At 38.1% G+C, this 13,132-nt stretch overlaps 1 protein-coding gene across 3 annotated transcripts in view; it reads left to right on the top strand.

Annotated features, from left to right (window-relative positions):
* Positions 1-2,159: 2,159 nt before the first annotated feature.
* The window catches only part of ITGA4 (integrin subunit alpha 4), a 102,083-nt gene continuing 91,110 nt past the window's right edge, over positions 2,160-13,132 (top strand). Inside the window, exons 1-2 of one of the 3 annotated variants that reach the window (XM_078146950.1) lie at positions 2,160-3,012; positions 3,510-3,631. In XM_078146950.1, the coding sequence (XP_078003076.1) occupies positions 2,816-3,012; positions 3,510-3,631 (319 nt within the window). In that variant the 5' untranslated portion in view covers positions 2,160-2,815. The remainder of the gene's footprint in view (positions 3,013-3,509; positions 3,632-13,132) is intronic. The other 2 variants (XM_078146951.1, XM_021006387.2) reach the window with 2 other exon arrangements.

The following is a 13,132-nucleotide window of genomic DNA, read 5'->3' as shown; positions in this document are numbered from 1 at the left end:
TCCTCCTGACTCCAAGGTGAGATCTCTGTCCACTGTGCCACCTAGCTGCCCATATTATATACATTTTACAGATGAAGGAACTGAGGCTGAGATAAATTAAGTAGCTAGACCAGCATAACACAGTCATTAAATATCTGGGGCATAATTCTAACTAAGGTTTTCCTGACTCTAAGTCCAGCGTTCTATTCACTGTGTGGTCGTCTTCTATCTTATAGGAAGTATTGTAATTGATGATTTCCAGCTCATCTAAGGGACCTTATCTGTCTGGCAAGGTGGGGGAAGGGTAACCAGAGTGATCTGGTCAAGGATGACTTCTAGATGTTACCATCTTTGGGAAGTGGAGAGAGAGCCTAAGAACTAGAGTGGGGCCCCACCCAGCAACTCTGGATTCTCTCCATAAGAACTGGGAATGAGAGTGTCAGAGTTTGGCCAGGAAGGGAAAAGGGGAAGGTGAGGTGAGTAGAGAGGCCATCTGCTTCTTGCTGGGTCTGCTGGATGGGCTCTGGAATGCATGTTAAGAAGTCAAATTTGAAAATGAACCCACACTCTCAAATTGTTCACATCTTCTCTCATTTACTCTCTCTACCTAACCTGATTTGGGGGAGAAAGGGTTAGATGGGGGAGGGGAATCTCTGTACCATTTCATGAGCTAATGTTGGAAGAAGAAAGGAATGTGCTTATGAAATCTTGATGGTGGCCTTGGAGACACCCTGCTCCCATCTGTCAGCAGACTAGCAAAGTTATTCACAGAACAGGGTAGCCAATCACCTGAGTCTAGTTAAATCCATCTGTTTTCTGAGGAAGCAGGGAACCACCCCTCAAGGAAAACATACTAACCTAAGTAATACATGTCTTACCTATACTGCAAGATGAGTTTTAAGTGGATTTTATTTCACTGGTGTTTTACAAAAGGGAGGAAAACAAGAAATACAGAGGTCAAAATAGTGTCTCTGCCTGTATGAAGCTTCAGGGTGTGAAAATAGAGCTGGCACCTCTCTACTGCAGATGCCCTCAGCTGAAGGGCTAGATGTTGACAAGCCTTGCAATTTTAGGGAATCATAGCTTCAATTGAAGAACTAAAATGAGATTGTTTCCTGGATCAATTAAAAAAAGAGAAAGGATTGGAGGATAAATTTTCTTACATATTCCCCACACCACAGGTGTCATCATGCCTCCCAAGCCAGAGCCCAAACTAGATTAAAATGTAATTGAGAAATGTTTAATAAAATAAATAAGAAACACAATAAAACACATATGTGACTGGTGGGACCCTTTCTTTTTAAGTTTGATAGCACAACCCTAGACTTTATTTCAATGTTAAAAACAAATACAAATTTATGAGAGCAAATGTTTTTATCACATCATCTTCCACCAGAGAAACAGAACTAATTTGCAGGTTTATCTAATTTGACAATTTTTACTCACCCAACCTAACCATTTTCACTTATACCACCAAATAAACAAATTGAGGAAGAGTATTCTTTTGCCTTACTTTGGTGAAGATTTTGCATTTAAATCTTATTTTAGGGTAACAGACAAATAACTGGAGAATGGGCAAATAAATAACTTTCACCATTTCTGGAGTTGCTTTTCATTGGTGGATGAAGATTTCAAAATCCTGTTCCTGAGAAATTCCTGAATATGATCTGCTCTTCTGAAGACAAGAGTGAGTGAGGTCCATTTGGGGACCAGTACCAGGGCATTTGCACTGGGTTCCTATCGTTTAGTGATAGATGGTATTTAGAAAGGTAGGAGAGCAATCCTACACGAGACACTGCTTTTAGGTTTGTGAAGTTAGAAAGACAGAAAGTTCAATGCTGACAACTTGTCTAGACATCTATGCTCCTCGATTAAAGAATTCACCAGGCAGCATTTGCCACTCATAATGTTCCCCGTCACTGACTGGCCTAACAGGGAAGTATGGGGGGGGGTACGGAAATGGGGGTAGATGGCTTACGGTCAATACTGTGTGTGTGTGTGTGTGTGTGTGTGTGTGTGTGTGTGTGTGTGTGTGTGTGCATGTGTGTGCGCGTGTGTGTGTATTTTTAACACCAAGCATTGTTCCTCTTACTTCTTTAGAAGCGTTGCTGTTCGATTTTTGGTACCTGTGTGAACCCGCCTTCTCGATCCCCACCCGTTTCCTTTGAATTTGCTGCTCGCACCTGAAGAAAAGGAATTTCTAGAGAATTATTCATTGGAAGAGGAGGAATAGCTATCCCAATCTTTGAGTTTCCAAAAGCAGCAAAGTTGGGCAGTCTTTGTAACCAGTGGAAGTTCTTTGCAAAAGAAAAACAAAATTCTCCTCTGGATTCAGCCTCTCTCGTTCCCCAGGAAAGACTAAAGGGGACCAGTCCGATCCAGGATCTTGGGCCAAGTCTAGGCATCCCATCTGATAGAAAGGCGGAGCAACTGGATGCGTGGAACATCTGGACCTACGGAGATCTCCTAGCGCCCTCTGCAGCCAGCCTGGCCTGGGGCCGGTGGACAAGTGGGGACTCGCGGCCTCACACCCCTCCAACCCCCTACCACACCCCTGGACCCCACCCAGTCCTGTCTAAGAGTAAGGAGGGAGTCCCTGACAGAAACAGGGCGTGGGGATCCATGAGCCCAAGGAAACCACGGCCGTTGAGGACGCTCCGCCCGCTGTGAACTTCCTCCTCCTCCCACCCCTTCACCCCTACCCGCCAGCGCCCGGTGGCTGGGCACTGGAGACACGCGGCTGCGTTCTCGGTGCACTTGGGGCGCTATTCTCTGCCCATTCGCGCACAACTTCTGAGCTGTGCGCGGCTTATTGGATGTCCCGAACAGAGACAGCATGGCTTGGAAAGAAAGTCGAGAAGCTGGCCCCCCAGGAGTAGCCATCTGGAAGGCGGTGATTATCCTTCTCTGCCACCGGATCCCGAGGATCCATCCCTACAACTTGGACACGGAAAACCCTCTGCTCTTTCACGGACCCAAAGGGACCCTGTTTGGCTATTCAGTCGTCTTGCACAGCCATGGGGACAACAGATGGTGAGTACAATTGTTTCAGGGTTTCCCATTTGCGGGGAAGCTTTAAAACCCGCGCCTTGAAGTGACTCCCTGCTTAAAACTTTTTTCTCTCAAAGGAGGAAAGCACTCAGGAGAAGCAGTGCCAGCCGCCCTTGCAGTGCCAGGGCGGTTGATGGGCATCTCTCAGATGAATTTGCCCTAGAGGCAAACTTATCTTGAAGTTGAAGCGCCCGGAGGCGGGGGTGGGGGAGGAGTGAGTGGTAGTGGAAGAACCTCGCTTAATTCGGAGGTGAGCACATTGGGCATCATAGGAAGTGAGTACATTGGGCATAGAAGGGAGCCAGTCAATCAACTAGCGTTTATTAAGCGCCTTTTATGAACCTGACTCGTGAGTCAAAAGTTAAGGAGTCGTGGAGATGTGTGCTCTTCCCTTCCCGATTTTGTCCAGCTTCAAAGATGTGTGGGATGATCTCTTACCATTTCTGTTTTTGCGCCTGCGTATGTGTTCCTTGAGCTAGGCTTGTGGTGGGAGCCCCCACCGCCAACTGGCAAACCAACGCTTCAGTGGTCAACCCCGGTGCAATTTTCAGATGCAAGATTGGAGAGAACCCTAACCGGACCTGCGAACAACTTCAGCTGGGTGAGTTCAGTAGGGGAATTACCACTCATTTGTACAAAAAGATTTCTTTGGAAACTGGTTGCAATGTGTACTTGCACTTTTGCATTAAATCACTGGGATTCCCCCCCTCACCTTCACACTGCCAAAAAGTTTTCGTGTCCACTAGCCACAGTGAGGTTTGCCTTTTGCTCAAGATAGTAATTTCAAAACTACTGAAAAGAGAAGGTATTGAAGAAGATATATTTTATTTAAAAGGACTAGTACTGATAGACCCCTTCTTTCTTTGCTGGTGCTTCTCCAGCCCAGGCACATGCTTTGTCAAGTTTTTAGGACAACATATTGTGAAATGATCCCAAATATAAAGTGGAATAGTCTTAAAACCTTCCTGAAAGTGGCAATAGAGTTTGGATCCTTTTAAGCTAAGAATGGGAGTTTTATAATCACTCTTTGATCGCTCAACTTTATTAATAGAACAAGTTTAAAATCAGATCAAAAATTGCCCTTAGAATTAAGAGCACATCTTGTCATTTAGCATCAGAGTTTTGGTACAAGCACAAGCAGTATTTTCCCTTATTAACAACAAAGCAATATCCAAAGTTGGCAGCCCCTCATTAATGTAATTAAAAGGAAAAGAAACTTGAAGTATCTCTAGCAAAGTCATCAGTGGTGTTAAATTTAACTTTTTCCTAAGCACAATGTATTGAAACCAGTAGTTCTCTCAAAGTCACCTCCCCCTTAGTAGCTGGGTTTTAAAAATGTTGTTTCTTCTAATTGTGATAGCTTTAGAAATCTTTCCTTAGTTTGGGGATAGGAAGATCCAAACCAAAAGCTGTTTTTTTCATAGTGCAAAGACAAAGCACCCAATTGAAGAATGTATTGTGGATGTACTATGCAGTGAATTTCCCTCCCAAACCAAATTCAGAGATAGCTCCAAAATACCATGCCCACAGCTGTTTGGGATCTTATTATTGAGCTGGAGATTGTGGCTTAAAAATAGAGTAAGAACCATTTCCACTTTTACAGTCTTACCTTCCCAAAGGCAAAAGACAGAATATGTCCTTAGATATGTGATCCCAGAATTATTTTGTAAAATGTATTTTTTCATTGTGTACTGTTTTTGAGAGGAAGGAGCCTGATAAGGAAGAGACTAGAAATTGTGCAGTAAAGTCTTCAAGAAGGCAAGTTTGTTTTCTAGAAAAAGACACTGAAAGGAGGATTGTTTGTGATTAAGAGATTGTCAGAGGAGCTGACCAATGCTCAGAGGAAAATAAGTAAATCTTCCTATTGTCTTGGTTTGGCCTTGGTTATGGTAGCTTCACAGCAACTGCTTCTTTTAGGAATAGGAAATAAATACCTGCTGCCCCAGGAATTCTGAAATCAGCTGAAAGGGTAAAGGTTCACATTTCAATACACTTTTCAAAATTTAAAATTAAATGCATATATTTGCCTACCAGATGAGCAGAGATTATAAACATATAGGGGTAATCTTAGGGATACACTTCAGAAGAGAAAGTTGTCAGAAGTATGGATTACTAGGAATTGTTGAGTTTATACCCATGTATAAAGGGGATGAACATACCCTTACATACATACCTGTATATGTCAGAGAGAGCCCTGGGTTCAAATTCTGATCCAAAGGCTTAATAGTTGTGATCTTGAGCAAGTGATAAATTCTTTGAGCTTCAATTTACTCATTTGTAAAAATGGAGAAGATGATACTTTACTCAAAGAATTGTTATGAAGAAAATGCTTTCTAAATCTTATGTGTTGACACATGATGTCTCCAGGGTTCAGTCTTCAGTGAAGAGCTGAATTTTGGTGAAATGCTTTAAGATGTGTCAGAGGCAGGATTTGAACACAAGTCTTTTAGCTCTGAGGTCAGTTTTCAATTTAGTTCTACCCCCATGCTACCTCTCTATACACTCTGCCCCACCTCTGATACATAGCTGTATGACCCTGGACAAGTTAACTGAATTTTGTAGTGTCCTAGTCTACTCTCTAAGACCATATATGAGTTGCAGAGAATGTGCTAACATGCATGAGTAGAGGGAGATTTCTTATCTTGGAGTCCCATATACCAAGAAAATACAAGTCCGGTCCCTTTCACAATTTAAAGATAGCTGAGTTGCCATATTTGGCAAGAAACAGTTTTCTTTCATACAGAAAGTGATCTTCTTTGGGGTAGAGTCTGTTACTCATTTTGTGTTCTGTATCCTCAGTGCTTATTGAAGTGCCTTGTATACCATGAGTACTTAATAAATGCTTATGAGATTGGATTGAATGGGATTCATTGGTTTAAGTCCCCAAGACTGTACAGAGCTGGGAATGTTCAAGGGGCACCAAGACTATATGAGGTGTACCATTAATTAATACCAGAAATTAGGTCCAAAATCATCTCTCTTTCTAGCCTTGAAAGCTAGATAGTTATTTCAGTGATGTCTCAGTTGCAGAAGATAGTTTTGGCACTTTAATTTTGAATTGCTTTCAGAGCTAACTAGTGAATCACATAAGGTTATCAATCTCATTATTATTTAGAAAGACTTTTTTTTTTTAAAAAATAGTATTACCCCTTTCTTGTTCATCCATTTAGTACACCAGTCTTGAGACTAAATGAACTTTTCCTGGGGGGGGGAGATTTATCTATTAATCTACTGTCTAAGGATGGACACTTGGAAAGGTAGCTTGGAGAGGTATAGGGTAAATTACATTGGATTGAGATTTTATACATTTGGTTCAAGCCTTGACTCTGCTGTGTGACCTTGAGAAGTCACCTAACCTCTCTGTTAGTTTGGGTTTTTTTGTTTTTGTTTTTACTTCTGAAAGATGGGTATACTAATATTTGCATGAGCTGCCTTAAAGGTTTTTGTGAGAAAAGTATTTTTAAACTGAAAAGTGATTATATAAATGAGTTATTTTATACAAAAAGAATGTATGTCATAGGCTCTAAGGCAATTTCAAAAGAAAATCTTTTTCCAAAAATCTTAGAATAATATTATTTTAGTTCCCTATCCTCCTACCCTATTCTAAAGTGACTCCTATAAAGGGAAAAAACATATTTACTTGATTGTATAAGTATTATTGTTTGTTAAATCAATTTCATCATTGACCCCACTATTATCTACATTTGTCAGACCTTTGGAGTTTTGTGTTCAGTTCTGAACAACCCCTGTAAATAAAATGAAAGAGCTGGTGACACAGTGGATAGAGTTCTGGGCCTGTAGTCAGGAAGACCTGAGTTAAAAAACCAGCATCAGATACTCACTAGCTGTTTGACTCTGGGCAAGTTGCTTAATCCCTGTATTCTCCAGCTTCCTACCTCCCAGGGCAGTATTGAGGATCAATGAGATAACATTTGTAAAGCTCTCAGAATAATAGCTTTCTTTTAAGTGAAGGCAGAAGGAAAGAAAGGAGGAAGAAAGGGAAGATTTAAGGTTGGAAGACATAGAAATTTAAAGGGCATCATGAAGTTTGGTCAAATGCCAAAAGGGAAGTTTGGCAGAAAAAAGTGTCACATGGTTGACTGGGTATTTCTATAACATTATTCAGAGACAGATGATGTTTCCTGAAATCGTAAAGAAAGAAAATATGCTGAATACATTATTAAGTTTACCTATTAATAATAATGAAATAAAACTTTGATCTTTGCAATAATAGTGGGCAAGAATATTGGTTAGAGATGAAGTGAAGATTAGTTCATAACAGGTGAGGGCAGTTTTAAGCCCTTCAAAAATAGCATATGCAAAAAAAAAAAGCTGAAAAAAATTCACACATACGCGCGCACACACACACACACACACACATACACACCGCTTTTGTTTTTCTTTTTCCAGTACCATGAGATTATGGGTGTGAAACATTTTGTATTCTGTCACACTCCATAGATGTGTTGGCTAGTTTTGCTGAACTTCCCTTGTTTTGTTTTGTTTTTTTCTCTTTCTTTTATTATTTTTTGTTACAAGAGATGGTCCACAGGGTAGTGAGAGGAAGAGATATATTTTTTTTTAAAAAGAGAGTGAGGGAAAGGGAAAGGTAGAAGGAGGGAGGTAGAGATGAAGGGGGACAGAGAGAGAGAGACAGACAGACACAGACAGACAGACAGAGATAGAATAGGAATGAATGGCAATAAATGCCAAGTAAAAAAAAAATCCTAGAAAACTTTACTCTTTACTAAGAAATAATAAATAGTATAGTAAATAGCAAATGGAAATAGCAGCTTTACTATTTACTAAGCGCATAGTAGGTGCTTAATAAATCCTTCCTCCCATTCCCCTTTCCTCCTCTTTTCCTTTTTTCCTTCCTTCCTTCTCTCCCTCCCTTTCTCTCTTCATCTCTTCTTCATTCCCTTTCTTTCTCCCTCCTTCCTTTCTTTCTCTTTCTTTCCCTCCCTCATTCCTTCCCTCCTCCATTCCTTCCTCCTCTCTCTCCTTTTCTTCCTTCCTTCTTTTCCTCCATCTCTTCTTTCCTTCCTTCCTTTCCCCATCCCTTCCTTCCCTCTCTCTTTCTTTCCTCCTCTCTCTTCATCCCACTATTCCTTTTCTTTCCTTTCCTCATTTCCTCCCTCCCTTCTTCCCTTCCTCCCTTTCTTCTTTTCCTCCCTTCTCATCCTCTCCCCTCTCTTGTTCTCTCCTCTCCTTTCTTCTTTCCTTTCTCCTTTCCTCACCAGCCAGCTGGAGTGTTGCCAGGGGAAGGAAACCAGACTGATGAAAAATTTGGAAAATATATCATATAGGAGTTGATGAAGGATCATAGAATGATAGAGAAGGGAACTCAGGGTCATTTATTACAGATGAGGAAACTGAGGTCTGGAGAGTTTAAGTGTGACTATGATCACTCTGGTAGTTGTGGCAGAACTGGGATTTGAACCCAAGTACTTGGACTTTAAATTTGCTGTTCTTTCTACCCTATATACTAAAACTATATATCCAATTGGGAGTATTTAGCCTAGAAAAGAAAAAAAAAAGTGATAGAGGGATATGATGATTTTTCTGAAATAATTGAAGGACTGTCATATCAGGGAATGGAGATGTTCTGAATAGCTCTCTAGGACATAATCAGGACAAGTGGGTAGAAATTTTAGTGCGGCACATTAAGGCTCAGTGTAAATAACTTTATGGCATAAAAAATTGAAATGAGCTACCTATAGCAAGATTTCTGTCACCAAAAATATTCAAAAAGAGGCTAGGAAGTGTGTCAGAACATTGTGAAGAGTAGTGCTGCACTGGATATTTCTAAGTGTTCCCCACCCCCGACTTTTAGATCTTATAGACTAGATTAGAGAGATAGAATGAATTAGGAGAGAGTGAAACTTAAATGAATGGTAAGTATTCCAGATCTGAAACTGATAATAAGAGATGAACAAGCAAAAATGTTGTTCAAAAAGGTCACTAATGGCCTCTGTTTCTAGTCTTAGGATTTATTTTCCAGTGAGATTTATACCTACATGTATAGTATGTCAGAGGGCCTTAGGACCAAAAGATTGCCCATCGAAGGCCAGAGCTCTACAAAATGCATAGAAGAAGAGGACTAGAATTTTGAATGTCAAGACTTAGGTAGGAACCAAAGTGCATAGGAGGAATAAATAAATAAATAAATATATATATATATATATATATATATATATATATATATATATATATATATACATACACACACATACATATACATATACATATACATATATATATACACATATACATATATACATATGTGTGCATATTTATATGTGTATAATATGTATATATGTATATATTAAAATATGTACATATGTGTATATGTACATATGTATATGTGTGTAGGCAGTTGGAGGAGAACAGGAAAAGATGAACTTTAAAATGATGTTCAAGTAATATAAAAAGGTAAAGAAATCTGGTGTCTAGAACAGGAAGGGTTAAAAAGTTATGATTAGAAAAAATAGAAATTTAAATTATTAACAGCTAAACTATACTAGTGGGGGACCTCAACCTTCCCCTTTCTGAACTAGATAAATCTAACCACAAAATAAACAAGAAAGAAGTTAATGAGGTGAATAGAATATTAGAAAAGTTAGGTATGGTAGCCTTCTGGAGAAAATTGAATGGGGATAGAAAGGAATATCCTTTTTCTCAGTGGTATATAGCACATACACAAAAATTGACCAACTACTAGGGCAGAAAAACCTCACAATCCAATGCAGAAAATATTAAATGCATCCTTTTCAGATCATGATGCAATAATGATTATATGTAATAATGGGCCGTGGAAAGATAGACTAAAAATAATTGGAAACTAAACAATCTAATCCTAAAAAATGAATGAGTCAAACAACAAATCCTAGAAACAATCAATAATTTCATTCAAGACAATGACAATAATGCGACAACATACCCAAATTTATGGAATGCAGCGAATGACAATAATGCGACAACATACCCAAATTTATGGGATGCAGCGAAAGCAGTTCTTAGGGGAAGTTTTGTATCTCTAAATGCTTACATGAATAAAATAGAAAAAGAGGAGATCAATAAATTGGGCATGCAGCTAAAAAAGCTAGGAAAAAAACAAATTAAAAGTCCCCAATTAAGCACTAAATTAGAAATACTGAAAACCAAAGGAGAAATTAATAAAATTGGAATTAAGAAAACTATTGAACTAATAAATAAAACTAAGAGCTAGTTTTATGGAAAAAAACAATAAAATAAACTTTGGTTAATTTAATCTAAAAAAAGAAAAAAGAAAACCAAATTATCAGTATCAAAAATGAAAAGGGTGAATCCACCACCAAGGAAGAGGAAATTATAACAATAATTAAGAACTATTTTGTCCAATTGTATGCCAATAAATTTGACAATCTTAGTGAAATAGATGAATATTTACAAAAATATAAATTGCTCAGATTAACAGATGAGGAAATAAAATACTTAAATGACCCCCTCTCAGAAAAAGAAATTGAACAAACCATTGATGAACTCCCTAGGAAAAAATTTCCAGGGCCACATGGATATATATACATATATACATATATATACATATACACACACACACACACATATATACATATATATATATACATATATACACACACACACACACACACACATATATATATGTGTGTGTGTGTGTGTGTGTGTGTGTGTGTGTGTGTATACTATTTGGGAAATTAGATGAAGAAGTAGTCTTACCAAATTCTTTTAATGATACAAATATGGTGCTGATACCTAAACTGGGAAGAGTTAAAACAGAGAAAGAAAATTATAGACCAATTTCCCTAATGAATATAGATGCAAAAATTTTAAATAAAACATTATCAAATAGATTACAGCAACTTATCACAAGAATAATACACTATGACCAGGTAGGATTTATACAAGGAATGCAGGGCTGGTTCAGTATTAGGAAAACTATCAGCATAATTGATCATATCAACAACAAAACTAACAGAAACCACATAATCGTCTCAATAGATGCAAAAAAGGCTTTTGACAAAGTACAATACCCATTCCTATTAAAAACACTAGAGTACGTAGGAATAAATGGAGTCTTCCTTAAAATAATAAGTAGCATCTACCTGAAACCTTCAGTAAGCATCATATATAATAGGTCCAAGCTAGAAGCATTTCCAATAAGATTGGAGGTGAAACAAGGATGTCCATTTCACCACTGTTGTTCGATACTGTACTGGAAACATTAGCTTTAGCAATAAGAGAAGAAAAATAAATTGAAGGTATTAGAATAGGCAAAGAAGAAACAAAGCTATCAATCTTTGCAGATGACATGATGATATACTTGGATAATCCTAGAGAATCTAGTAAAAAAAAACCTTGAAATAATAAACAACTTTAGCAAAGTTGCAGGCTATAAAACAAACCCACATAAATCATCAGCATTTCTCTATATTACCAACAAAGCCCAACAGCAAGAGATAGAAAGAGAAATTCCATTTAAAGTTACTATAGACATTATAAAATATTTAGGAGTCTACCTACTGAAACAAACCCAGGAACTATATGAACACAATTGCAAAACACTTTTCACACAAATAAAGTCAGATCTAAATAATTGCAAAAACATCAAAGTTCTACCTAAGCTAATTTGCTTATTCAATGCCATACCAATCAAACTACCAAAAATTATTTATAGAGCTAGAAAAAATTTATAACAAGATGTATTTGGAATAACAAAAAGGTCCAGAATATCCAGGGGACTAATGAAAAGAAATTCAGGGGAAGGGGCCCTAGCCATTCCAGATCTTAAATTGTATTATAAAGCAGGAATCATGGCTAAGAAATGGAGTATTGGATCAGTGGAATAGGTTAGGTATGTAAGACACAGTACTCAATTACTATAGTAATCTATTATTTGGTAAACCCAAAGACCCCAGCTTCTGGGATAAGAACTCACTATTTGACAAAAACTGCTGGGAAAACTGAAAAAGAGTATGGCAGAAACCAGGCATAGACCAAATATACCATATACCAAAATAAAGTCAAAAAGGGCTCATGATTTAGATATAAAGGCTGATACTGTAAGCAAACTGGGAGAGCAAGGCATAGTTTACCTATCAGATTTATGGAGAACAGAAGAATTCATGACCAAACAGGAGATAGAGAACATTATGAAATGCAAAATGGATAACTTTGATTACATTAAATTGAAAAGTTTTTGCACAAACAAAGCCAGTGTAACCAAGATTAGAAGGAAAGTAGAAAACTAGGAAAGAATTATTACAACCAGTGTCTCTGATAAGGGCCTCATTTCTAAAATATATAGAGAATTAAGTCAAATTTATAGGAATACAAGTCATTCCCCAATTGATAAATGATCAAAGGATATGAGTAGGCAGTTTTCAGATGAAGAAATTAAAGCTATGAAGTCATATGAAAAAATGCTCTAAATCACTATGGTTTAGAGAAATGCAAATCAAAACAACTCTGAGGTACCACATCACACCTATCAGAATGGCCAACATGAGAAAACAGGAAAATGATAAATGTCGGAGAACATGTGGGGAATTGGAACACTAATGCATTGTTGATGGAGTTGTGAAATGAGCCAAGGATTCTGGACAGGAATTTGGAGCTATGCCCAAAGGGCTATAAAAATGTGCATACCCTTTGACCCAGCAAAAGCATTTCTAGGGTTGTATCCCAATGAGATCATACAAATGGGAAAAAGACCCACATGTACAAGAATATTTATAGCAGCTCTTTTTATGGTGGCAAAGAATTGGAAATTGAGGGGATGCCCATCCATTGGGGAATGGCTGAAGCAAGTTGTGGTATATGAATGTAATGGAATACTATTGTGCTATAAGAAATGATGAGCAAGCAGACTTTAGAAAAACCTGGAAAGACTTGAATGGACTGATGCTGTGTGAAATGAGCAGAAGCAGGAGAATGTTGCGCACAGTAACAGCCACATTATGTGATACCTAATATTGATAGACTTAGCCCTTCTCAGCAATGCAAGGATCTAAGACATCTCCAAAGGTCTCATGATAGAAAATGCTATCCACATCCAAAGAAAGAACTATGGAATTTGAATGCA

The sequence above is a fragment of the Phascolarctos cinereus genome, unplaced genomic scaffold (assembly GCF_003287225.1).
Source record: "Phascolarctos cinereus isolate Bilbo 61053 unplaced genomic scaffold, phaCin_HiC Scaffold_726;HRSCAF=1367, whole genome shotgun sequence".
In the NCBI taxonomy this organism is placed as follows: Eukaryota; Metazoa; Chordata; class Mammalia; order Diprotodontia; family Phascolarctidae; genus Phascolarctos; species Phascolarctos cinereus.
This window is presented reverse-complemented; position numbering and strand designations above follow the sequence as displayed.